General features: G+C 31.2%; 1 protein-coding gene across 2 annotated transcripts; it reads left to right on the top strand.

The window, feature by feature from the left end:
* The first annotated feature begins 75 nt into the window (after positions 1 to 75).
* LOC143057240 (protein LTV1 homolog) lies at positions 76 to 27,338 on the top strand. 2 transcript variants are annotated; one of them, XM_076230518.1, is made up of 11 exons: positions 76 to 206; positions 5,832 to 5,963; positions 8,694 to 8,846; positions 9,497 to 9,584; positions 13,381 to 13,516; positions 16,870 to 17,053; positions 18,614 to 18,735; positions 19,259 to 19,380; positions 19,992 to 20,044; positions 20,310 to 20,504; positions 26,430 to 27,338. In XM_076230518.1, exons 1-11 carry the CDS (start codon positions 204 to 206, stop codon positions 26,538 to 26,540), a joined length of 1,299 nt encoding a protein of 432 aa, XP_076086633.1. In that variant the 5' UTR covers positions 76 to 203; the 3' UTR covers positions 26,541 to 27,338. The 2 variants fall into 2 exon arrangements, with proteins under 2 accessions (XP_076086633.1, XP_076086628.1); XM_076230513.1 differs by having other exon boundaries at positions 9,494 to 9,584.

Below are 27,338 nucleotides of genomic sequence, written 5' to 3'. Positions count from 1 at the left end.
AGAGGGCTCTGATAGCTGAGTTGACTATTTGGACATTTGATTGGCCAAATGTACCGCATTTATTAATTGGTTTAGATTTCCATTCGGATTTTAACAAAACTTATAAACACTAGAAAAGTTTCGAGTAGCACTTCCGCACATTTCCAAACACGAGGTTTAGAAAATGTAAAACACATCAACAACATTTTCAACCAACCAAAATAATGGTTTGTAACAAACGTTTGACCTGTTCCTATCATTCATCCCAATAATTATTTACATTGTGTTTCAAAAATGACAAGTAAAATCATAAAAAAATGTAAAAACCGTAAATCTAAAAGGGTGAACACTTTACAGCTTTTACATTAATGCTAGCAAGACAAATCTTTGTTTGGCTTGCTTGCTTTGTTTGTATCAATGTTTGCTCAAGCATGACAATTAAGATAGGCGGGGTTTCAGCTTGTAAACATCATACTTAAATTTTAGTGGACGTTATGTTTAAGGTTAAGGACACTTAATTTCAAACCATCACATGACAAATATTCTCACATGTTTCCTTACCTGTTATTAAATATACAATACAGGCAGGATTCTACTTCGTCAAAATTTTCTCCCCATTACGGCAGTTCATTTTCACAATCGTAGAAATGAAAGCCAATATAATTTTTTTTTCGAAGATGTGCATTTTCATCATCCAACTTAAAGACTGTCGTCAAGTACTTTTATTAAAATTCTGTAGCTATTCGAACATACCTACTTTGATTTTGTGATTCATTGGATGAGCATTGGATAGGTATTTCTCTTGACCCCTATATCTCATCTTTTAGTACTGTGATTTTTTTATGTTATAAAGTCAACCTGTAGCTTTGCTTTATAAAAATGATAGAATCTGAAGCGAGATGATGTATCAAATACTCAAGACAAAATATTCATCTCAAACACCCTAACATAAAAAAGGTGGACTCGATTTTCTCTTTCCGATACAATTGTTACCCATTTATTGGAATTTGTTCTTGAGTTACATAATGGAAGGGCAGACACGCAAATCACTGAACTAATAGATTGATATGTTATAAATGAAATAAAAAAAACAATATAAGGTCAATATCATAAAGATATATAAACTTTTTTTTTACTCGGCGCAAAACTGTGGAAGTCCAGTTTCTCATCCTCATTCAAGAAAACAGTTTATATTTTTCTTTCATTAACCAATTATTGTATTTTTACAGGTGAGGAAACATGTGAAATATTTGTCGATGTGATGTTTTAAAATTAAGCCCCGCCTATCTTAATTGCCATGCTTGAGCAAACATTGATACAAACAAAGCAAGCAAGCCAAACAAAGAATTGTCTTGCTAGCATTAATGTAAAAGCTGTAATTTATTGATGTTGGATTGTTGTTGTTTTGACCTCATAAAAATGCATACCAATTTATAATAAACCAGCACATCAACTCGGAAACCTGTGATCACTGCAAACAAAAAGAAAATGTACAACACTACCTTTTTGAATGTGATCTGTATTCAGATGCCAGAGACAAATTATTTCATCAAATCTACTTTATAACAGGACCAGAGATGGGGTAAATTGTAATTGTAATCGTTCATCAGCTGTAATTGATTACAATTTTTCAAGTAATCATTGTAATCATTAATCAGCCAAAAAATTTGATTACATGTAATTTAATTGAATCAATTACTTTTCAAAATACCCTGTAATCCTGATTACTTTTTGATTACATTCTGATTACAATGAACAAAATCAAAAACTGTGTATGGTCAATAAATTAACCTTTTTGTTATTCATATTTAATTGTACACTTCAGTAAAAAAATTGTTACAGTATTGAAAAGTCATCATTAGCCTAAGTAAAAGATTCACAATTTAAAGATGTATATATACTTTATATTAAATTAAATTATTATTATTACATATTTGATAATAACTGTTAATTTTAAGTAATACTATTCTTTAACCCCTGAATTATAATTTTTTGTTAATATTGTGATCTTTGTCCACTTTGAAATTGACAGGTAGGTGACCAATTAAGGTTTGTTTCTATTGCAATTACCAATTGGGTATAGCTGTAGTGAAATCATGATAATATATATGATAAATGATAAATCAGACAGGTGAAAATTTATCTAATTAGCACAAACTAATTGAAAGAGGACAAATATGTAGTTCAAATTAAAAAAAAAATTGTATGTATTTGGACTGGACATGTAAATTGCTATGATTTTTGGTACTTATATTTTGTTGACAATTTGATAAAACAATATTAGTAACATTTTACATAATTTTTATGCCCCACCTACGATAGTAGAGGGGCATTATGTTTTCTGGTCCGTGCGTCCGTTTGTCCGTCTGTCTGTCTGTTCGTCCGTCTGTCCCGCTTCAGGTTAAAGTTTTTGGTCAAGGTAGTTTTTGATGAAGTTGAAGTCCAATCAACTTGAAACTTAGTACACATGTTCCTTATGATATGATCTTTCTAATTTTAAAGCCAAATTAAACTTTTGACCCCAATTTCATTGTCCACTGAACATAGAAAATGACAGTGCATGTTTCAGGTTAAGGTTTTTGGTCAAGGTAGTTTTTGATGAAGTTGAAGTCCAATCAACTTGAAACTTAGTACACATGTTCTCTATGATATTATCTTTCTAATTTTAATGCCTAATTATATTTTTTATCCAATTTCATGGTCCATTGAACATGGAAAATAATAGTGGGAGCGGGGCATCCATGTACTTTGGACACATTCTTGTTAATTGGTAATTTTATGTCATCCATATTTTAAATTCCCGAAACTGAACCTTGAAATACACATGATACATGGAGAGGTTTGATGACAAACACCAAACTCTTTATAAACCTTTATTTAATTGAAGTAAAAATAATTCAGAGATCAATGATGATTAAGTGTAATGGGTCATAACCAATGACATGTAAATATGCTGTAAATTTTTTGTAGTTTATTAAACATATAAAGTTTGATGTTATTATTTTATAACATATAAAATTCTTTTGCAAAAATGCTCATTTTGTTATATTAAACATTTATTCATTCACATCAGTTAAAATGTTTTTTTCAAAAGTTCATTGTAATCAGATGTAATCATGATTACTTTGCCAATGTAATTGTAAATTTAATCAGATCAGTCTTCACGCTGAGTGGCAGCCCAGGCAGCCTAGGCTTGTAAAATTGCTCTCGGGCCTGTAAAAATCATATCTACAGGCCAACAGAATCTAAATAAAAAATTTCAAAAATTGAGCTCCGGGCCTGTAGATTTAGCAGTTCATCGTGAAGACTGTCAGATACTTTCAGAAATGATGTAATCGTTAATTAAATTAACGATTTAGGAGTCGAGATTAAGAATTGAACGATGGACAGTTAGTGCGTGAATTTTTCTTTCTACCTGATTGGAAGATATTACGAGACATGAATAATCAAAGTTTATTGATTGGTTAGGACAATCTAAACCAAGTAAATGTCCTTCAATCCCGTAGAGTATCAGATTTGTCCTCTCTATTTTAGCAATTAGATTTTATACAGGTAACCTTTATCTATAAATAGTCGAATCTTCTGGAGTAAACAAAAACGTTAAACGATACTACTTCATAGCGTGTGACCTCACGTATGTGGTAAAATTTGTTGATTGATGCACGTGGCTATATTCTAGTAAATGAATTAATCTACAAAGCGAGAGCACTTTCCATTTTCATCAGCTAAGAATCAGACCCATCTCTGAACAGGACAAATTCCAACAGATTTAGACAATTTATTAACAATCAATTTGCCAAATGCAAAAAATATCACTCAACTATTAGGGGAGTACATATAAGAAAAAAACGTTTTCGTGGATAATTTGATACAAATTTCTTTTAATTTTAATTTTTGTTTTATTTTTCATGTCATTTCAATTACCTAATTAACAATTTTTTTATTTTTTTCGCTTCATACATTAATTCTTTAATATTTTTAAAGCGCCACCTACAATATAAAAGTACAAAGGAGTAACTACATTAGTGATTAATAATTTTACAAGAGAGGATAATTTACAAGAGAGATTACTCTGTCATCACGACAAAGATTGAAGATTGAAGACCTCATTGTCTGACGTTAAATCAGTACATTGTAGTTGTTAAGAATTCCTCTTGAATGCAGACAGGTTAAACAAAGACATGTATTAAAATTGGGTCAAAAGGTTTGGGACCCCCACACTTCAGAATCTATCTCGAAGATGGAGATGGTAGATAGTAGTCAGAAAGTACTCTGACGTCCTAGGGCTGTTTTGCCAGACAAGCTCGGGCTGTGGGACGTCAGAGCTCGTCCCATATCAAAAAGTGGATATTTGCCCAACCAAAATAGATGCGCTGCTTCGTCGCTTCTGGTGCCGACTAACAGCCTTGGAATTATATAAATTGGGCATCAATCTGTTCAAATTCACAATGTCTGAATCAAGTTGTCACTATGAAAACTGTCTAAATATGAGAAAATAAAGGATGGCAGGTAGGTGAAACTTACATAAATGAAGAGATGAATGAAAAATGAACAGATTGATGCCCGATTTATATAAATCGAAGGCTGTTAGTTGGCACCAGAAGCGACGAAGCAGCGCATCTATTTTGGGTGGGCAAATATCCACTTTTTTTTATATGGGACAGGCTCTGACGTCCCACGGCCCCAGCTTGTCTGGCAAAACAGCTGTAGGACGTCAGAGTAATCTCAGACTAGCTAAGGTCGATAGGAGAGGTGCTCAGTAATAATAACAGTATGCCTGCAACAGATATCATAACACTAGCATAGTCCAAATAATTATCGTGAAAGGCTATTATATTTTTTTCTTTGACACCTTACATCGACGTCATAATGCTGAAGCCATCATTTTCGGTCTGACTTTAAAACATATTTTGTTCTCAACTTTGAGACCCAATTTAGCCATAAAAGTTTCATTGAAGGCTAAAAAAATATGCATATATATACAAAAATTCTTACCTTTTAAGTGTTTGTGCAAAATATTTCCAATAAATCCCTAAAGTAATAATAAAATAAGTTACAATTCCATCTTCTGCTTTTTTTCAAACGTTATAAGGAGATTATAAATAATTTTTTGCACCAAACTCGGCCAATATTTGACAGACCCAAATTTCCAGAACCTTTGTTTTATATTATCCTGAAATTCAGGTCCGTCAAATTTTACCAGGTTTGGTTCAAAAATATATTATATACACCTTAGGATTAGGAGAAATCAGCTATACAATTTAATAAAGCAGTTAATTCCCTCTCAAAGTCCAACTGCAAATATGAGTTTGGATTTATGACGTCGATGTAAGTCGTCAAAGAAAAAACATAATAGCCTTTTAAGACGTCATAATAATTTAGACTAAACACTACCAGTGTTTCAAACATGCTCAATACACTCAACTGGCCAAAATTAACACCACAGATTATGTGCATGCCGTGTGATATACAAGAGCACACATCATCTTGTTTCTATTCCAGCTAGCACAATTCTCATCCCATCAGACTCTAGAACAAGAAAACATCATTTTCACACCTTCAGACATGTTTATACATCTAACGACTCGCAGAGATTTTCATTTGATTTTTCCCATACACAATAATGCAATGGAATCTATTACCAATTACAGTTGTTTATACACAGACAGTCAACTCTTTCAGAGAGCAGCTTACATACATGCTTGCTATTCTCTCCACTCATTTAAATAGCTTCATCTTCTGTAAATAGATTAACTATGTCTGTTCTCTGCATCTTTTTTCTCCTATATTTAACAAGATAGCAAAAAAGAAAACAATATACTAACAAAAAAACTTACATCTGTTCATTTCAGCCTAATAAAAAGAAGAAATTCATAGATAAGAAAAATGCTGTGACCTTTCACCTTGTCCACAGAAGTCAGAAAGATCCATTGCAAGCAAGTGAAGATGCCTCTTTGGGAGTCCTGTTATCGACCAATGATAAAGTAAGTTTTTATTACTTTTTAATAATTTATTTACCAAAAAAAGCAACCAGCAAATTGCTCATACATGTACATCTTCCCAGTACTACAAAATAGCATGACTTTATACTTGTTAAGCAGCTGGACAATTGTGAGTTGTAACATATTAGTACTTTTCAGATATGTAAGACATCTACTTCCTTTTTTGAAAATGACGCATCAGCGGCATGTTTCCGATACCATTGACCAGAACCGGAAGTTGATTATATTTCCGCCTATCGCACTCGGTTCCATATTTACTATTTTACATACTAACTGGAATCTGCTTGTATTACGCTACACTCGAACAAAGTGTTGTAGTTGGATGGGAACCAGTTTACATATTTTATTTTATTTACAAACAAAAAATCTTGACCTGTCCATAGAAAGACTTGTATAGTCTGCGGTTTTATTCTCCAAAATTGGACCTTCCAGAGGGGGTGCGGACTATATGGTACAATAAGCAAGAAATAAGAGAACAAGTTCAATTTTCGCAGCGAGGTGGTTTGTTTACATTCAGCCATCTTTGTTATTGATATTGTAGATGGCGCTCTCATCATTTTTCAAACTAATAGTTTTAACTCATCCATATTGATAAGTTATTTCTATTCAATATCAAATCAATACTGATAAATATAAAAAAAAAACCTTTCATTACAAATTTCTCGTTTCTTTTCAATGCATAAGCTGGTTCTCGGCCGACTACTACACTTTGTTCATAGTTTGAGCAGATTCCAGTTTATTCAATGCATCGGTTGAAATAAACTGGTAGGCCTATCTGCTTGATTGAAACGATATAAACATAGTCAAAAAGACCTCTGTAAACCAGCTTAGAATTTGTAAACTACAAAACATAATTGGTTATTGTTCATTCCGTTTTGGTGTTTCATACTGACTAATATTGTTTGTATAAGCTTAAGACCCTTCAAACATTAATGTGATAGGTATATTAAAGACTGTTTTACTTTCAAAGTCGTATTATAGTGATATCTGTCGTGTACGGATTTCAACTCTCACCGGTTAATTTCTTCTTTTACACATGTTTTTTATACTTCCTGTTTAAACATACACAAGTTTCTAAATTGTTTTTTAAGTGAATTAAATTTATTTTAACAATCATGAAGTGTTCTAGAATCATTTACAAGCAGTTTCAGCTTCTGTTTGATGATGGAAAACAGGGTTCCCCAAGAAAATACCGCAAACGATAGCACAGGATTTGAAATAACCGGAGTTTCATTAGACAGGTCAGGAATAACCACCAATTGGTGGATTATACCTCAATTGATGTATAATCCACCAATTGACATAATATGAAGCAGGCATTACCTGTGAATGGGGATGAAGTCTGTATGATTTTTTTTTTTTGTAACTTATATATTTGTTAAAAAAAGAAACGGAAATACTGTAATGTTTCCAATTTTGGTTCTGTTGTGAGGGATTTTACTTGTGACATTATTTAAGTTATGAAGTCATGTTCAATGTAAACAAAGAAACGCAATGCATCAGGTAACGTTAATTCATAACAAAGACAAAGAATTGTTAAAAATGAAATATTTGTATTGTGTTCAATGAGTTCCTATATTTTACTAGACTACTCACGACAACGAGACTGGAAGAAGGAAGTAGATTTCTGCGTTCTGCGCAAATATGGGAATTAAAAAAAGCGACACAAAAAAATTTGAACGATTTTGAGTTCATTGGTACAATGAAAATTTCCCGATTTTAAAAAAAATTATTTTTTATTGATTTTTCTACTGTAATAAGAAACTTCGTCCCCATATAATGGTAAAGACCAATTGATGTATAATTCTTTGTTTTTCAAATCAAATTATTCAACCAAAATGGAGCATTGTTTTCGCAAAACCATATTCTGCAGTCATCGACTTATGTGATTTTGAGTACAACTCCACAGGTGAATGGAGCTCTCTGTTAATACCCGACTTTCATTATTAAAAGTCAATTATGGTTAATAGTACCGGTGTTTCATTAAAAGAATTTTTGTACACATGCATTCTCAAGAGATGCAGCAGGCTTTGACAAAACTGAAACTTAAGGAGGACTCAACAATGGTCATAAAACAGGTTGTAAGTTGCAAAATGATGCTCCTATCTCATACTAGCATTTTATTACAAAAAAACTTGCATTATACGTCAATTGGTCTTACCAATATACCTCAATTGGTGGATTATATGTCAATTGAGGTATAATCCACCAATTGGTGGTTATTCCTGACCTGTTAGACCTTTTCTAACAGTAACATAAAGTTTTTTTACCTAAAATTTCGTGGGGAGAAGACGGTTCGGACTATGTACCAGTGCAAACTATACAAGTCTTTCTACTATTTTTTTGTACAAAAAAACAGCCAGTAGTCGATGGATACTGTAGATCATTCAGGTAGTCTTGACCTATTCATTTGTACTAAAAAAACAGCTAGTTGTCATCTTCACTTCACACACACGCATGTATGAATATCAATTATATGCTTACGAGACATGTTGCAATGTTACGGTATGTGAAAATCAAGACTTGCATAAAAAATATCCCAATATTAGAGACAGTTTTTCCTCTTAGCTTTCAGCTCTTTGATTTCAATAAGTTGTGAAAGGTACTTGTGTCTCTCTGGACTTTAATGTAGTCAAAGGAATATATTAGTTTTTTTTTATTTTCTATAAAATCAAATTCTCTATACCTTTTTTTTTTTTTTACAATATCCAGGTTAAGAAAGAGAAACAGAAAGAAGACCAGGTGAAGTATGGTATATTTTTTGAAGATGAGTATAATTACTTACAACATTTGAAGGATACCAACGAAGGATATGAACTTGAACCTGTCGTTGATAAATTCAGACTCTCATCAAAAGTAACAGAGGTAGGGTTAGACAGAAGTGATTGTAATTATAATGTGTTGATAAAGATAAAAAAAAGAAGATGTGGTATGATTGCCAATGAGACAACTCTCCACAAAAGACCAAAATGACACAGAAATTAACAACTATAGGTCACTGTATGGCCTTCAACAATGAGCAAAGCCCATATTGCATTGTCAGCTAGTATATATGTTGTTTTAATCAAGGCGAACACTATTTATAACTATAATGTGTTTATAAGTTTGAATGTTGCTTAAATCAAGGCAAATAATATTTATAACTATAATGTGTGTATAAGTTTGCATGCTGTTTAAATCAAGGCAAATAATATTTATAACTATAATGTGTGTATAAGTTTGCATGCTGTTTAAATCAAGGCAAATAATATTTATAACTATAATGTGTGTATAAGTTTGCATGTTGTCAAAGTCATGGAAAATAAGATTAGCAGTCACTGAGTCACCAATGCAAGACACCAGACACATTGGTTTTTTTTTCGATGACAACTGAATATTTTAAATAAAAACTTCAAACTTCTGTTTCTAAAAATTAATTTACTTAGTGTTCATTGCAGATGATTTGATCTTTTCATCTTAGAAAGGCAAGGTAAAATAAATAATTTACTAATTGTGAAAAGTTTTGGTTTCAGCAGAAAGCAAGAATACAGCTGCCATCTTCTGTATTCCCAACAGAAGTAGAAACTGAAGTAGGATTATTAAACAAGGCAGTAACTATAACAGGTGAGTTTAATATGAAAGGAAATTCAGAAATAAACTGCAGTTAACCCTATTTTAACAGAATGAAGTGAATTTTTATTTTAAATGAAATGATTTATATCATGACAGGTTGATGATTTTGATTATAATCAATGTGTGGTTTGAATTGTGTAACAAAAGTTCTTCATTGGTCAACATGAAATTATCACATTTGCTGGGCATTTTTCATAAAAGTTTATTAAAACATGTACATGTACTTTAACCCTTTCGCGGCGAGTGTATCCTTGAGGATACACAATGCGCAGGGCGGATGTATCCTTGAGGATACACGATGCGCAGGGCGAGTGTATCTTTCAGGATACATTAATATTGTCCCAATAAAAGCCGCAGTTTTACGCTATTTGCCGTTCTTAACAGTTGAAATCAATGTTTCATTTAAAATCTACGATATCTGAGGGTATTATTTCAGTTCTTCAACAGCATTAAAAACATCGTGAAAGGTAAATAAATCAAATCGGAAAATTTTATTTTCTAAAATTAGAACCGGAAACACGTTTTGGGATCATGTGGGGTTTCAAAATGGCTCCTCTCGATAACGAGGAGTGGAAGTACAGCTGTTTTCTGTGTTTTGATGAAGCCCTTTATAATTCTTAGGTAGTTTTAACTATATAATAAAAATAAATGGTTCAATATGTCTTCAATAAATATGATAGCGATCTTTTTAAAGCCTTTGCTTCCCACAAAAATCGGAACTAGACAAGTAAGTTTTTTCGCGTTCATGGCTTTGCTACAAAAACAATTCTCGATTTCAAGGGAACAGAAATATGGCTTTGAAAAGCTGGTACTCGGTTGATACATACACTTTGATTGAGTATCGGGTGAAATAAGCGGATAGGGCTGTGAATGTACGGGAGAACAATGCACGAAATTGAAAGTAGTTTGGAAAGTGAAACTTCGTCTGCTACTATTGCAGTGTGAAAATGTCGTCAGACAAAACTGATGTAGAATTTGCATGTTCAGTGAAACCAGAGACATATTGTATTATATGTCTCTGGTGAAACTGATGTAATTAATGCCGGACACGAGGTCTTACTTAATGAGGAAAGGTTACGAAATGGTCAGAATTGGCAGGGGAAAGATGACAGTGAGGGCTATAATGAGGAAGCCATAGGGGAGCAGGAAGTTAATATTAATTGGCGAGGAGATGGTGGTGATTGGTGGCACAAACATTACAATGAGATTAGTAGTGTTGAAAAAGGTCTACACATATATTTGCCCCTTGTGGGAATACTGGGCTAAGTCATGTCATGGGTGCTGAAAAGGAGGTGTCAGATTTCGGGCAACTTTATATGGACAATCCTTTTCTTGAATGCATTTAAATCAACAAAACTGATAACTTTAAGCTTTCCACTGATTTTTATAGGTGCTGTTATGCCACTATCCCAGATAAGGGGGAAAGGTTGAGCGCTCACAAACATGTTTAACCCTGCCACACTAATCTTATGTGCCTGTCCCAAATCAGGAGCATGTAGTTTACTGGTTGTTGTTGGTTCATGCCTGTCATTTTCATTTTAGATTAATTGTTTTGTAATCAAGTACATGTAGCTATATATATAGGCAGTTAGTTTTCTCAGTCGAATTGTTTAATATTTCCCATGTCTGGCAGGCCTTTTATAGCTGACATTACATTATGCGTTTTTCTCATTGATGAAGGCCATATGCCTATAATTGCTTACATCCACTGTATTTGAACTTTGGTGGATAGTTGTCTTATTGGCAATCATACCTTATCTCCCTATTTTCATATTCACTACAAAGGCAAAGGCAAAATGACAACAAAATGCCTTGGAGCTACAAATAAGAAATGAAAGCATTTCTTGGTCTTGCATACCATTTACTAAGTTGTATTGGTTAACAGATCCAATAATGGTCACCTCAATATTTTCTTGTACAATGATTAGGGACAGGTATACCCATATTTTATGGTACCTTCATTTCTCTGACCATCATGTTGATCCTTTCGGTAATATTAAACCTGTTGTTTCATTAGTTGAAACTCTGAAGAACAAAACAAATGTATCAATCTTGTTAATATAATATATATATATATATTGGTCATGTTAAATGTTGGCCAGTTCGCAAGATAAGAGGTTAAACTACCCCTCTGCCATTGTTGACTACACTTCAAATGTGGTGGCTGACCAATACATCTAGTATTATTGTTATTATCAAAAAAAATTGCAATGGCTCAAAAAGTATGTTTCATTTTAGTTGGGACAGGTAAATTTGTAATACCTTCATATTTACCATTCATCCAACCTAAAATTTCTTCAGTTTTCTTGTTTGCTGGTAAAAAGGATTGATAAATAGATATTTTGTGCTGGGGTGAGCAGGGGAAGGCCATTACTAGACATAAGTTTACACACATGCCTTCAAACTGGCACAAAAAAGAGAGAAGTCAAGTTTGATGTATTTAATTTGTTCTTGTTGTTTGTTAAAATTTTATTGTTGAACGTTCATACTTTAGTTATCGAATTCTCTTAGTTAATTGTAATACTGATTATATAAATCATGTAAATGGGAAGATATTGCTTAATTTTTTATCAAAATCTAAAGTTTTGTGACTTGATATGGGAAAAATGAAACTGCACTGAATTATCAAGAAAGGATGAAACATATGACAGATATGTGTACATGTGTAATGAGAGTAGAAATTCATTGTGTAAGTGATTATTCTTCGCATGATTACAATGTACATGTATATATATGATAACTAAAGTATCTATCATAATTAAAATAGTAATTTAATATATTTTATATACTCAGTGATTAAAAGTTTTTCAAATTACACAATCAGAAAATCTAGAACAAAGCTGTTGCATATTGGTAATAGAGGAAGTTGAAAAATAACCAAACCTTTGAAAAATAGACCAACTACAAAAGTACTTGTATATATATAATGGTTGACCCTGGTAAATTAATTAGTCTATTTTTTTTTATCGACTTATAAAAGATAATGACTATATTCTGCTTTTTTATTCTTCTAAAATAGGCAGCATAGACAGAAAAGTATTTTTTTTAGTAGATTTTTTTTTTTTTTTTTTTTTTTTTTTTTATAAAGTATTGTAATGTTTACCAGGGAAAATGAAACATATCTTGTTTATTTAATAACACTCTTTAATACCAGTGTTTACAATATCAACAACGTATCCGTGGTAATCGTATATAATCGTATCATGATCTATCACTTTGAAAACGAGTAGTCGTTCGTCGATTGACAGAGTTGTCTTTTCATCAATACAAATGGCGGTCGGAAACGAAAAGTCAAACGGTCAATTTATGAGAGATAAAAAGCTTCGGTTTTGCTATACATGATGTTTAAATGACAAAAACGGGTGATAAGATAAATAAGAAGACTCGGTAATAATGATTTGCTGAATATTATCCGTTTAAACACATTTTTAACGTAAACAAGTACATCCGAATGTCGACATTTTGGCAACATTGAGCTAACAAGGTAACAAAAATCGATCTTCCAAGCATTGTAAAGACATTATTCTTTGTTTTAATTTTAATTCACTAGGAAAATCTTGTACAGAGCAACCTTTTGAACATCTGTATCACTTGTTTAGGCGATCCGAGACTGCGTTCTCGAGTTACAGCACGTTTTTCAATTTGCAACTTTTCTTGAAGCGCCAGTCACGAAATTAATTCAGGCTGGGGAATCTGAGCGTGCAAATTTGCCTCGGCCACAGAAACCCGCGGAAAAAATAAAATCAGTAGTGAAAGTGTTAATATTGGTATATTTCTTGTATTAAAGGTCCACAGCCTAATTGGGATCCAGATATTGTGGAGGCATTGGATGATGATTTTGATATGAAGGATCCAGACAATATTTTAGATGATGACTTTATGTTGAAAGCTAATGCTCCTGTTGATGGAACACAGTTTAATGAGTAAGAATAATTTTCTTAGATTTTATTTTAACATTAACCTGCACTTTGCCTGCAAATATGCAACTGCTAGCACTAATAAAATTAAGAGACTTAATAAGATTTTCCTACATCTTTGAAGATGATATATGAAGCATTGTTTTCCCAGTGTTCTCCCCAGGATTTTTGGATAGCGCTATGGTAAGCACGTAATTTTCGACACTTCTCATTAACTTTGTCACGGCATGAGGTTTGTCTGTAATTGATTTGTTGTGTGTTTTTAATGTATTATGCTATTGATGTTTTCTCTCGTAATGATGTCCTCATCATGCTCATGGAAGTTACCTCTTTGTTTGTTAATGTTATTGTCTGGATATAGAAGAAGAGTCTTTTTTTCTCCATTGTAAATTCATATAATCCCCATCTTATCTGTGTATGAAACCCAAGGAGAAGTCTTTTTCCATGATGGGTCTATACCAGAATGCCTATGTGAAGATTTCTTAGCACTAACAGGTATGTTGCAGAACATGTAGGACCAACAATAAAGTCATCGTCAGCTTCTGTATTTGGTTTTGTAACCCACTGTAGCAGTGTACTGTTGACCTCAAGACGTTTGACAGGAATTGACATTTTTAGCCTAATGATTTCTCATTTTTATACGACCGCAAAAATTAAAAAAATTTTGGTCGTATATTGGTATCAAGTTGGCGTCATCGTCATCGTCCGAATACTTTTAGTTTTCGCACTCTAACTTTAGTAAAAGTGAATAGAAATCTATGAAATTTTAACGCAAGGTTTATGACCACAAAAGGAAGGTTGGGATTGATTTTGGGAGTTTTGGTCCCAACATTTTAGGAATTAAGGGCCAAAAAGGTCCCAAATAAGCATTTTCTTGGTTTTCACACTATAACTTTAGTTTAAGTAAATATAAATCTATGAAATTTTGACAAAAGGTTTATGACCACAAAAGGAAGGTTGGGATCGATTTTGGGAGTTTTGGTTCCAACAGTTTCGGAATTAGGGGCCAAAAAAGGGCCAAAATAAGCATTATTCTTGGTTTTGGCACAATAACTTTAGTATAAGTAAATAGAAATCAATGAAACTTAAACACAAGGTTTATGACCATAAAAGGAAGGTTGGGATTGAATTTAGGAGTTTTGGTCCCAACAGTTTAGGAATAAGGGGCCCAAAGGGTCCAAAATTAAACTTTGTTTGATTTCATCAATATTGAATAATTGAGGTTCTTTGATATGCCAAATCTAACTGTATGTAGATTCTTAATTTTGGTCCCGTTTTCAAGTTGGTCTACATTAAAGTCCAAAGGGTCCAAAATCAAACTAAGTTTGATTTTAACAAAAATTGAATTCTTGGGCTTTTTTGATATGCTGAATCTAAACATGTACTTAGATTTTTGATTATGGGCCTAGTTTTCAAGTTAGTTCAAATTAGGATCCAAAATTATTATATTAAGTATTGTGCAATAGCAAGAAATCTTCAATTGCACAGTATTGTGCAATAACAAATATTTTCAATCGCACAGTATTGAGCAATAGCAAGAAATATCTAATTGCACAATATTGTGCAATAGCAAGAAATTTTCAATTGGAGTTTTCTTTCTTTGTCCAGAATAGTAGTTGAATCAACTTAAATCATTGTTTTATACAATATACAATGTATATTCACTTTTACTACCAACTGATGAATTAAAACAATCTTTACCATTCAGTGATAACAAGCACTTTATTTTACATTTGAATATTTTATGATGTATTTAAATGAGTAGTTATTGTTGCAAACTCCATTAGAAATTTGAATTGAGATCAGTTTTGGAAAAAGGAAAAGGGGGATGTGAAAAAAAGGGGGGGGGTAAATTTTTCTCATTTCAGATTTCATAAATAAAAAGAAAATTTCTTCAAACAGTTTTTTGAGAGGATTAATATTCAACAGCATAGTGAATTGCTCAAAGGCAAAAAAAATTTTTTAAGTTCATTAGACCACATTCATTCTGTGTCAGAAACCTATGCTGTGTCAACTATTTAATCACAATCCAAATTTAGAGCTGAATCCACTTGAATGTTGTGTCCATACTTGCCCCAACTGTTCAGGGTTCAACCTCTGCGGTCGTACAAAGCTGCGCCGTGCGGAGCATCTGGTTCTTTATCTTAACGTTTTATAATATTCAACATGTTCAAATGGCTTCATCCAAGCTGGACATCGAGAAAGTTAATTTCTCTAGTTGTATCAGCTTGGGGTTTGTTTTTCTAATAATATCCTCTCCATGGTTTTCAAATAGTAAAATTCATTTAATACTGTAGAATTGCTGCCTAAACGATTATTAATTTCGAATAGGTGATAAATAATACTTCAAAGACTTGCTCATTTTCGGGGGCTTGTATGGATAATAACTTAAGCCCGGCAAATTGTAACGCTTACCAACCCCTGTGTTTGGTTGTTTTTAAAATCATTGTTTGTTCAAAGTTCGTAAAACAAGTTTGTGAGTGTCATCGGGAAATGCGGTCAATTTATTTCATCTCATTTCATTCTTATATGCCTCTATATATTCTTTTAATTAAAACAATAGATGTCAATGTTGAAATCTTTGTTTATTTTGATCTTTCAAAGTCGCCATTTTGTAAAATTTATTAGACTGGTCCCCGTAATACAACGGAAATAATTCATTCAGAAATAGTTAACCAGTTGATCACGTGATCCAAAGTGAAAAATAAGCGGGAAATTTGAAAAAATTACGAAAAAAAATATAGCGACGTGCTTGCATTGGATAGCGCTGCAGTCAGTGCAATAGAACAACGGGAAATTGTGATAGCACTGAAAAGGGCAGCGCTAAAACAGCCTGGGGAGAACACTGTTTCCTTTCAAAATAGGTTATCAATTGCATACAATTAAAAAAAAATGCAAAATTATTTAACGGCTTTTATTTAGACAAAACTGTAGTATAGAGTTTGATTTATAATTTATTAATTATCAGTATAACAGATTATAGTGTCAAACTATTGACAATAGATAGTATCAGTATAACAGATTATAGTGTCAAACTATTGACAATAGATAGTATCAGTATAACAGATTATAGTGTCAAACAATTGACAATAGATAGTATCAGTATAACAGATTATAGTGTCAAACAATTGACAATAGATAGTATTTAATGCCACTGAAGTGTCATGATTCAATAATTTAGTTTTCAAAGGAGTTGGTAGTCACTATATAAAATTTGTACACATATAGTTATATATGATAAATTTTTCCTCCGCACAGTTGAATGCTAATACATAAACTAATATAAGTAATAAGTAAATGAGTTATTCCTACTATATGTGAACATGCAATGTCAAATTATGAATATTTATATTTTACAGCCAGGAGTCTGGAGAAGATGAAGAATTTGGATCTGATTTTGGTTCAGATGATTTCTCAGATAACGAAGATGGACACATGTTTATGGATGAAGAAACAAAGACACAGTTTACTAATTATTCGATATCCTCCTCTGTCATGAGAAGAAATGAAGGCCTTACCCTTCTGGATGATCGATTTGAAAAGGTCAGTATAGTAATCCTCTGTCATGAGAAGAAATGAAGGCCTTACCCTTCTGGATGATCGCTTTGAAAAGGTCAGTATAGTAATCCTCTGTCATGAGAAGAAATGAAGGCCTTACCCTTCTGGATGATCGATTTGAAAAGGTCTGTATACTATTCTGTCTTTAAGGTTTTGGTGGGATAATACATGTATGCAACTTAGAAATGTCTATTGCATGACACTTTTCAGTTTTAATTGATGATAAGTAATTCTAAACAAACATAGATCATTAATCATGTATTTCAATTACTCCCAGTCCCTATACAATATGAGTATCTCTCAGCAAAAAAAGGAAATTTGTGATATTAATTTCTGGTTCTCAAGACTATTTACCAGGAAAAGCATGTTTAAAACAAAAAAACAACAATTTTAAGTCAGCTGCTCAGGGGTGTAATTTTCAGATGTGGAAAGATTCTTTAAAGGGGCACTAGCTGTCAAATTCATGGTAACCGATTTGACTCAAATTTTCATATTTGGTTTATAACAATGTAAAACATTTATCCAAACTATCAAAAGTCTAAAATAAACAGTTTACAGAGCATGGGGTGGATAATATATAGGTTCGTTTCGTGTGTATTTTAGTCCAGACGCCATCTAATTAACTATCGATTTGACCTCAGATGACCATATAAGCGATGTAAACAAAAATAAAGATACAAATAGATTAAACCAACACATGCAAATAGATTTTTATAGGTCTGTTTGATTTTATTTTATAGATTAAAAATAGATTTTTCTCATTGTTTTTAACCGTACAGGAATGATTATAAGAATGATTTTATGTGCATCGAATTAGTAATGAAATAATTTACCGTAGTTTCACTTTCATTGTTGACATTCTTTTTCTTTAAATAGCCAGTACACGTACAATGCATGGGTTGTCAATCTCTAGCTAGGAGTTAACTTGAAGTTCAAGATGAATACGGATTTAAAGAGGTCGACTCATTCACTTGCAAGTGAATTACTAATTATCAATGTTTCTTTAATAGCATAATTTAACAAAATTGCACCTTTTTGGCTGCAAAAAGTGAATTGTTATTTCACTATTTCCCTTTTATTATTGATTGAACAGAAAAAAATCAAACTTTAGATTTTTTATATATCTCGTAGCTAGTGCCCCTTTAAGTGTTATTCAGTCAACATTTACGTTGTTAAAAAACACAAACAATTTCTATCTCTCTAATGTCCGTTATTGTTAGTGTTTGTGTTTGTTATGTTTCTTGGTTGTTGAAACATGCACTTGTATGGAAAAGTATATACCTGAAAATCATGTACTTCATGTTAATTATTTTATTTACTAGAAGTAACATTGTGATCTCAAAAAAGTAGATATAAGGGAATACAATAGAGTCATCTTTATACTTTTTTTTTCAACTTTATTTAATTTAAATATGCCAATATAACATGTTATCATGATTCAAACAACCATAGTTTGTGTTGATCAAAGACCTTTTATGGATTATATCGTGGAAATTAAATCTCAGATAGTTACTATGAACTTTAATTTATTATTTATAATTTTAGTTATATGAGCAGTATGAAGATACAGAGATCGGCGCTTTAGATCATGAAGACATTGATGGTTGTAAAGACAGTAAAGTATTAGATTCCATCCTAGAAGAGTTTGAAAAAGACCAGGAGGAAAAGTAATTCATCCTATAATACTTATGACTTTTAAATCCCTACAAAAAATAATCTCTAAAAATGTCACACATTCTTTCTTTGGACATCCTTTTTTGTATGACAGAATTTATTTTAGACTTGCTGTTATGGAGTTCAGAGAGTTATAATTACACAGTTTAAGTCCGTGTAGTGAGAATATAGGTGGTCATGTAATTTAAGAATGTTCAGTCCACCAGTGGTAATGTGACGTAATGTTCACAATACACATTATTAATTTTTTTCTGAACAAATTGTAACCCTCTGCCTTTTGATAAGTGATAAAAAAAAAGCTTTAAATATTAAAAATGTTAGTGAATTACATTGGTAGATGGAATTTACAAACTAAAAAGTCTCACTAAAAACCTCATTGAAACACTTATGTTTTGAATGGAAGTTGCAACCATTCTACACAGTACACAGGTACACCAAAAATACATTTGACCACATTTTAACAGTGATATTGTTAACTATGACGTTTAGTATATCTATTATATTTTTTGATTACAGGAAATTCACGGAGATTAAGAATTGTAATAGTGATGTTGATGTAGAATCAGGAGATGACTGTGATATCGTAGAAATGATCATCCAAGCACCTAAAGAAAAATGGGATTGTGAATCTATTTTAAGTAGGTTTTAGAAAGGAATTGGTATATCTATGTTTCAGAATTATTTAGTACTTCCTCAATCTTGTATTTGTCCTATAAAAAAACAAAGAATTAAAAGAAATGGGGTTTAACTTTAATATTGATGTGTTATTAAAAAAACTTTGGTGTCTTGACTCTTTCTTGAGTGCCCAGAATAGAATGGTCTTACATTTACATTCTTTTCCCCCTTTTTTGAGAAATGAAACAGAAACTGTCAAAGAACTGCAAAGGTTACTTTAGCATCCAATAGTATCATTGTAGATTAATTAAGTCTGATTGGCGTATGATTGAAATATACGCATGATACAGATTTAAATGTTTGCAGGGTTATTTAAAATATTTATACAAATGTATTTTGTACCAAAGATATTCTTTTCATATAAAGAGATGACAAAAAAACAAATCTCTTTAAAATTTTGTGCAAACTGAGCAAATAAATAGGTTAATAATATGTGTATCCTTACCTTAATACTATCTTTTCATATAGAGAATGCATAAAATAGATTTTAAGGGTCTCTTCTTATTGAATGGCCTGATATTAAACTGGTATCAATGTATTGTTATGCTTTATAACAAATGTTTTACACTTTCAGGTACATATTCTAATTTATATAATCATCCAAAGATAATTACAGAACCACACACAGTAAGTATTATCAAGGTTAGAAAACTGCACACAAAATATTTGTTGTTCTTTCACTTTTCATTCACTGACATTGTTTAGAACAATGGTTCAAGGTGGTGTAAATCTTATCAAAACTTTAATTTTTTTTATTTTTCATGCAATCTTTCACACACCTTTACAGGGGGGGGGGAAATAGTTTGCAAATTTTTTCTCTCCCTTAGTTACTGCAAACATGATATGCTTTGAAGAAAATTTTACAAAAGAAAAGTATCTGATTTTATTACAGAAAAAGAAGATACAATTAACATCAAAATTACAGATTCCCAAAGATTCGTTTGAAAAGCCAGGAATGACAAGAAAACAGCTTGAAAAAGAAATTCATGAGAATTTGAAAGCTGATTGTGCAAGTACATATAGACCTAAAGATGAATCACTTGAAGAAAAACGATCCAGGAAACAAGCAGTCAAACAAGAAAGAAAGGTATTGTCTATTGACAATAATTGTAGGCTAACCTAATATCTAAGGCAACACAGTTGTATGCTAATCTAATATTTGAGGCAACACATTTGTATGCTAATAAAATTTAAAAGTGTTAACTACAAAACAGTGTATAATTGATGAATTTTGTTCTCTGATTTTCATTGAAGAAGTTTGAACATCTAAGGAACCTCTGATTTACACTCAATTACACTAAACAGTTGTTTCTTTTAAATATCAATTAACTATTTGTAGTGGAAGACTTGACATATAAAATGATTGGTCTTTTGACTTGCCTTGAAATGATCTTTTGAAATTAACTTTAAAAGGGTGATTTTAAAATTTGTGTCCTTTTCTTTACAATAGTCATTAATAATATAATTGATAAGGACCAGATAACATGTACAAAGATATGATAAAATTAATATGTGCATCTTCCATAGGCATAATTGGTTCAAAATGTTTACCACCTTAATTGCTTTAATAGGGCTTTTAAATGTAAGAACAATTCATGTCATTTTGACAGCCTTTTGTTACAATATTATTAACCATACTGTTACAGATATTTGATCACAAATAATGTAAAGATGATCCCTATAGATAAGATGTTTAAGGTCAAGGTTATAAGACTGAAATAATGTTACCTTAATATTATGGCTTTACATCCCTTGAAATGGACATATTTTCAACAAAAACTTCAGAATTATAAAAAGTACTTGAGGAATGCATTTGATTTTAGAGCCTATTAGACCCTAAATAAAATCTGTTCACAATTGTATAAATGATGAATCCTGTGTTCTCAGATTAGTTTAATGAAGATTTCTGAACATTCTAAGGAACCTCTGATATACAGAAAGAATTTTGACAAGATTTACAGAGTTTTCTTTTTTAGATTGAATATCGTTAAATATGAGCATGCACTTTTGTTTGGGGATTTTTATTTGTTTATTTTATTTACCTCCCCTTAATAGTTCTTTGTTGGTATGGAGTTAGCAAATGCAATTCCATACCAAATTTTTCAGTTTTCACTGAAAAATTATCTTATTTTTCAGTGTGTACTTGATTCATATATCAGTTACAATTAAATAAGCATTCTAGGGAAAAGGGTCTGTGTATTACAACAGATTACATATATATTTGATGGCTAGTGCTGAAAACCCTCTGAAGTCTTTTTGCCCTTTCTCCTTACAATTATAAAAATATTACAAGGTACAATTCCTCTGCTGTTTAGTCTTAATAATAGCACTCCTGATACCAGTAAATAAGACTGCTATGAAATATAGGAATATGTAAACAAACAGTGGTTCAGACTTCTCTGAATACATTTACAGAAACACATGTGACTCAGACATATGAAAATTTATTCTAGACTATAGTTTATATATGATGAATTATATGTTCTCTGATTAGTACAGTGAAGATTTATGAACATTCTAAGGAACCTCTGATATACATTATAGCAGACCATAACACACATATGCTTGTTCATTAGTTGAAACATGGCCAGTTTTAAGGCATTTAATGAAAAATTTATAAAATAAGAAATCATACATGTGCTAAATATATGTTCTGAAATTGACAGCATCCTATTACAATATTAAATACATTTAAAACCTAATTTTGTTGCCAAAGGAGTAGGTTCAGTAAGACCCCTTTTTGGCCCCAAAATATAGCAGTTTTAGAAAATTGTGAAAATGTAATCTTTAAGCTATATTTTGGAAAGTAAAATGCTTCTGCTACATAAATATGAGCTGTTTTTGACAATACAATGCACAAATATCGCGTTCTAGCATCATGAAGTCATGCTAAATTACTGAAATCATCAAAATTTTAGCATTTTGGTTAATTATTAGACGGTTTCCGTCTAAAATGCAAGTAGCTGCATTCGTGTTCATTCATAATATTGAAATGTAAGATGTATTTGATGATAATACAAAACATATATAAATGTTGAGGATGAATACAGATGCGGCCACTTTCATTTTTGACAAAGAAACATCTGAAAAGTAACATTTTTTTGCATATTTGATAGATTTTTCATATTTAAGCTTGAATCAGAGCGTTTTTAATGACTAAATCAGTTAAAATCTTTCACATAACCTAATCGAATCTATTGGAATAGACATTTAAATGTTTAAAAAGTGTCCAAAAACTTTCGTTAGATGAACCTGAAATTTGAGGCCAAAATCGGCCCTTATCGAACTTACTCCTTTGTTTTAAATGATACAACATTTATTAGGATTGTAATTACACATCGTTATACTTTCACAAAAAATGAGAAGAAATCATTCCTTTTAACATGACTGGAGGTCAACATTTTCAAGCTCAAGGTTACAGACATTAAAATTAGACCCAAGTTACATTTCTTTAATTTTTTGGCTGAATAACCCATGATATGGGAACATTTGAACCAAAACTTCAGAACTTATTTTATAGCATTAGGAATACATTTGATTTTAGAGCCTATTATTCAAAGGTGATTATTATTGTATAAATGATGAATCCTGTGTTCTCAGATTAGTATAATGAAGATTTCTGAACATTCTAAGGAACCTCTGATATACAAAAAGCATTTAGACAAGATTTGTAGATTTTTCTTTATAATACAATGTTCCAAAGTACTTTGTAATCTTATGCACTAAATTTTTGGTTGTTTTTACCACATCTATTTTCGCTTTTGCAATGTTGTTTTATGAGACAAACATAAATGTATTTTGCATGTTTTTGTTGTGTGGGGTAAAAAAAGTTTTACTAATGCATTGCGGTGTTCTTAAATATTGGTTCAAAGATAATGAATTGAGAAAATTATTTGTGATTGTAATCGAACCTTGATATATGATCAAAAATAAGGAAAGTAATACCCCCCAAAAAAATATGCTTACCATGTTAAAGGGGCAATAGCTGCCAAATTCATGTTCACCAATTTGACTCAAATTCTCATATTTTATTTCTAACAATGTAAAATTTTCCAAACTATCAAAAATATCAAATAAACAATTTACAGGACATGGTCTCAATAAGATGTTGCTTTGTTTCGTGTGAAATTTAGCTAAGAAGCCATCTAATTGATTATTGAGTTGACCTTCTATGACTATATAAGCAATGTAAACATAAACACAGATATAAATAGATTAAGCAACTCGTGCAATTGGATTTTTATAGGTCTGTTAAATTTTGTATAATAGATTAAAAAGTTATGTTTATTGTCGTTTTTAGCTTTATAAAAATGATTTTGTGTGGATTGAATCAGTTAATCAAATAATTTACCTTTGTTTCACTTTCAATGTTGACATTCTGTGCCTTTAAATACATGTACATGGACAATGCATGCGTTATTCTATCACTTTCTAAGGGGTTAAATTGGAGTTCAAATGAATATAGATTTAATGAGGTCGAATTATTCACTTGCAAGTGAATATTTCATTATCAATGTTTAATAGCTTAATTTGACAAAATTGAACCATTTTAGCTGATAAAAGCAAATTATTATTTCACTTTTTCACTTTCATTAATGACTGAACAAAAAAAATCATACTTTTGATTTTTTATATATCTCGTAGCTAGTGCCCCTTTAAAGGTGAAGGTCACAGACACTAAAAATAAATCTGAATTAGGTTTCTTTTATTTTTACGGCCATAACAAATACAATTTTATAAAAGTGCATGAGGAATACATTTGATTTTTAAGCCTATTTGACCCTAAATTAAATCTTTCCACAATTGTATAAATGATGAATCCTGTGTTCTCAGATTAGGTAAAATGAAGATTTCTGAACATTCTAAGGAACCTCTGATATACAGAAAGCATTTAGACAAGAGATGTAGAGTTTTCTATCTAATTCAACGTTCTAAAGTTCTTTGTAATTTTATGCATTTAGTTTTTGGTGTTTTTAACTCCATATATTTTACTTTGCAATGTTGCATTATTAGACAAACATATGTTATTTTGTAATGTTGCATTTTTAGACAAACATATGTTCTTCTGTGTTGTTAGGGGAGGGGGGGGGGAGTTTTGCTTATGCATTTATCAGCTCTTTAATTTTTGTTTAAAGATTATAAGTTGAGACCATTTATGTGGGATTGTAATCAAACTTTGATATATGATCACAAATAAGGAAAGTAATACCCCTATAGAAATAAGCTTAACATGTTAAAAGTGGAGGTCACAGACACTAAAAATAAATCCAAATTAGGTATCTTCAAATTGTATGGCTGTTAAACCAATAGATTTTTTAAAAAGTACATTCAGAATACATTTGGTCTTATTTCCTATTTGACCCTAAAGATCTTTCAAAAAATTGTATAAATGATGAATCCTGTGTTCTCAGATTAGTTTAATGAAGATTTCTGAACATTCTAAGGAACCTCTGATATACAGAAAGCATTTTGACAATATTTGCAGTTTTCCTGATTGAATATCATGAAACACTTTGTACGTAATTGTATGATGTGAACAAGTGTAATTTCACAGCAATCATTTCACTGAGTTCTTATATTGTGTATTGATTTCTCAGTGCAGATTTAATTTATACAAGTTTAACTTACTTTCACATGAAGTTCTACTGTAAAAGGTTGCAGCTTTACAGCAAAAATATGGTTAGGTGTTGAAAACCCTCCGAAGTCTTTAGTACCTCTCCTTCAAATTCTAAAATTGCAAGGTACAATCCCTTTGCTGGTAAATGATCAGTTTATCAGCTATGATTCAAAAACTTGACAGTTAAGGTATCTTTTTATTGTTTATATCTAAATATGTATGGACAAATGAATTTATATACAAAAACACATGTCACCTCAAACAATGTTCATTCTATTGTGTATATATGATGAATCTTATGTTCTCTGATTAGTTCAGTGAAGATTTATGAACATTCTAAGGAACCTCTGATATACACTATAGCAGACCAAAACATGCACATGCCTATGTATTAGATAAACACTGGGTCAATTTCTAAGTCAGTAAATAAACAGATTTATGGAATTATTTATTAATTGTATACTATGTGCTGAAAACATTTATATTTCTTAGGTTCATGATTTCAATAAATAAACATTTTGTGCAAGATTAAATATACGCATTGAAGCAAAGTTAAGCCTTCACTTCATTATTGCTTTCTGCAAACTAATCTTGAACAAGATGTTTTTGCTAATTTTTAGTGATACTAGGATAAGTGAAATTACCCCTTGCAAAAATTCACATGTTTATACAGTAAATATTCTGGAATTTTACAAGTTTTGACATGTTCTTTTTGCTTCAAAATTTTTCATGTTGTTATAATAAGCTCCAATACAAAATCATTGAGAACTTCACTGCCATAAACTTGGACATATGATTTAAGGTATCAATACTATGCACATTTTATAAGAATCTAAGCATGTATTGTATATATGATGAATCCTGTGTTCTCAGATTAGTTTAATGAAGATTTCTGAACATTCTAAGGAACCTCTGATAAACAGTACTTAGATTAACATTCTAAGAAACCTCTGATAAACATTACTTAGATTAACATTCTTTGCACTGATGTGCCTACGGTTATTACAAGATTATTAAGGTTTTCTTATCTTTTAGTGTGTTGGTACAAGTACAATGTCCTGTCATACTTTTTTTTTAAAACACTTATCTGCACCTGGTGAAAAAAATCTTCAACTTTTCTGATGGGCTAAAACTTTCATCAAATACTAGTTTACAGTGTCTGTAGGGTGTAAATAAATCTGTGTCTTTGACTCTTTCTAGTCATAATATTTGTTGGTAGTAAGGGAAAAATACACTAACTGATCAAGAGTTTTGAAAGACATTAACAATTATAAATATATAGAAGTAAAAAAGGTACTCTTATAAATCAATATATAAGGATACAAGGAGGTCTTTTAAATTGAAAATCTTGTTATTTTTAATGCAAAAATTATTCAACAAATGATTATATTTCAGGAAAGAAGACAGGAAAAGAAGCAGAATAAAGAAATGTTTAAATCAGAGATGAAAAGACAAGAAAAAGAAGTGTTAAATCTTCAGAACAATCTACAAGGCATGAAATTGTGATTCTGAACAACATTGATACTGATATTGACCTGCTATCGATTTGTAAAGTCATGAAAAACAAAACTACATAGAAGAAAAGCTTGTCATATGCTTGTGCTTTCCGTTTGATTACAGAGAAAGACAGAAAGTGTTCTAAAAAGTATTTATTACATACGAAAAATGCTGAATAAATAGCCCAGATGATAAGGGTTGGCATGTTCATTGTAAAAAAGGGGCTCACAGTATTTTATATTGCCAGTTTTTGACCATTGTTTATACATGTGCCTTTAAGCAGGCCTCAACTTTGCATACTGTGTATTCTCTTTTGTGTATTAAGGAAAACTTAAATGTTTATGGATAATTTATTTTTGTTGTTTTGCCGAATTCTGCATACAAGCCTATAGAAAATTTGTTTTTTGTTGAACATTTAATTTTGTAGTAAGTTCCCCTGAAATCCATAAAAAATTGGTATCCAGCGAATACTTATGAATCCACAGTACCAATGCTTATGCTATAACTACCATATTGTTTTACATTTGGTGAAAAATAGTTTAAAGTAAAAGAAAATTTTGGTGCAGAAATTTTCAAATTTTTCATCAACTACACTTATAAACAACATACATCAAGATTTTAAAATTTTAATGTTTACATCTTTCCTTTAAAAATAAGATATTTATTTTTATAAATTTGCTCTAAAGGCATACGAAATAATATTTCTAATTGGCAGTATGAATTTAGAAACATCAGTATTGTTTTGGAGACAATGCTGAATAATAAGAAGAAACTCTTTTATCTCCTTGGAAGGAAAAGTATACCAGT

Source organism: Mytilus galloprovincialis, chromosome 1, assembly GCF_965363235.1.
Source record: "Mytilus galloprovincialis chromosome 1, xbMytGall1.hap1.1, whole genome shotgun sequence".
NCBI lineage: Eukaryota > Metazoa > Mollusca > Bivalvia > Mytilida > Mytilidae > Mytilus > Mytilus galloprovincialis.
The sequence above is the reverse complement of the archived record's forward strand: the minus strand, read 5'-3'. Positions and strand labels throughout refer to the sequence as shown.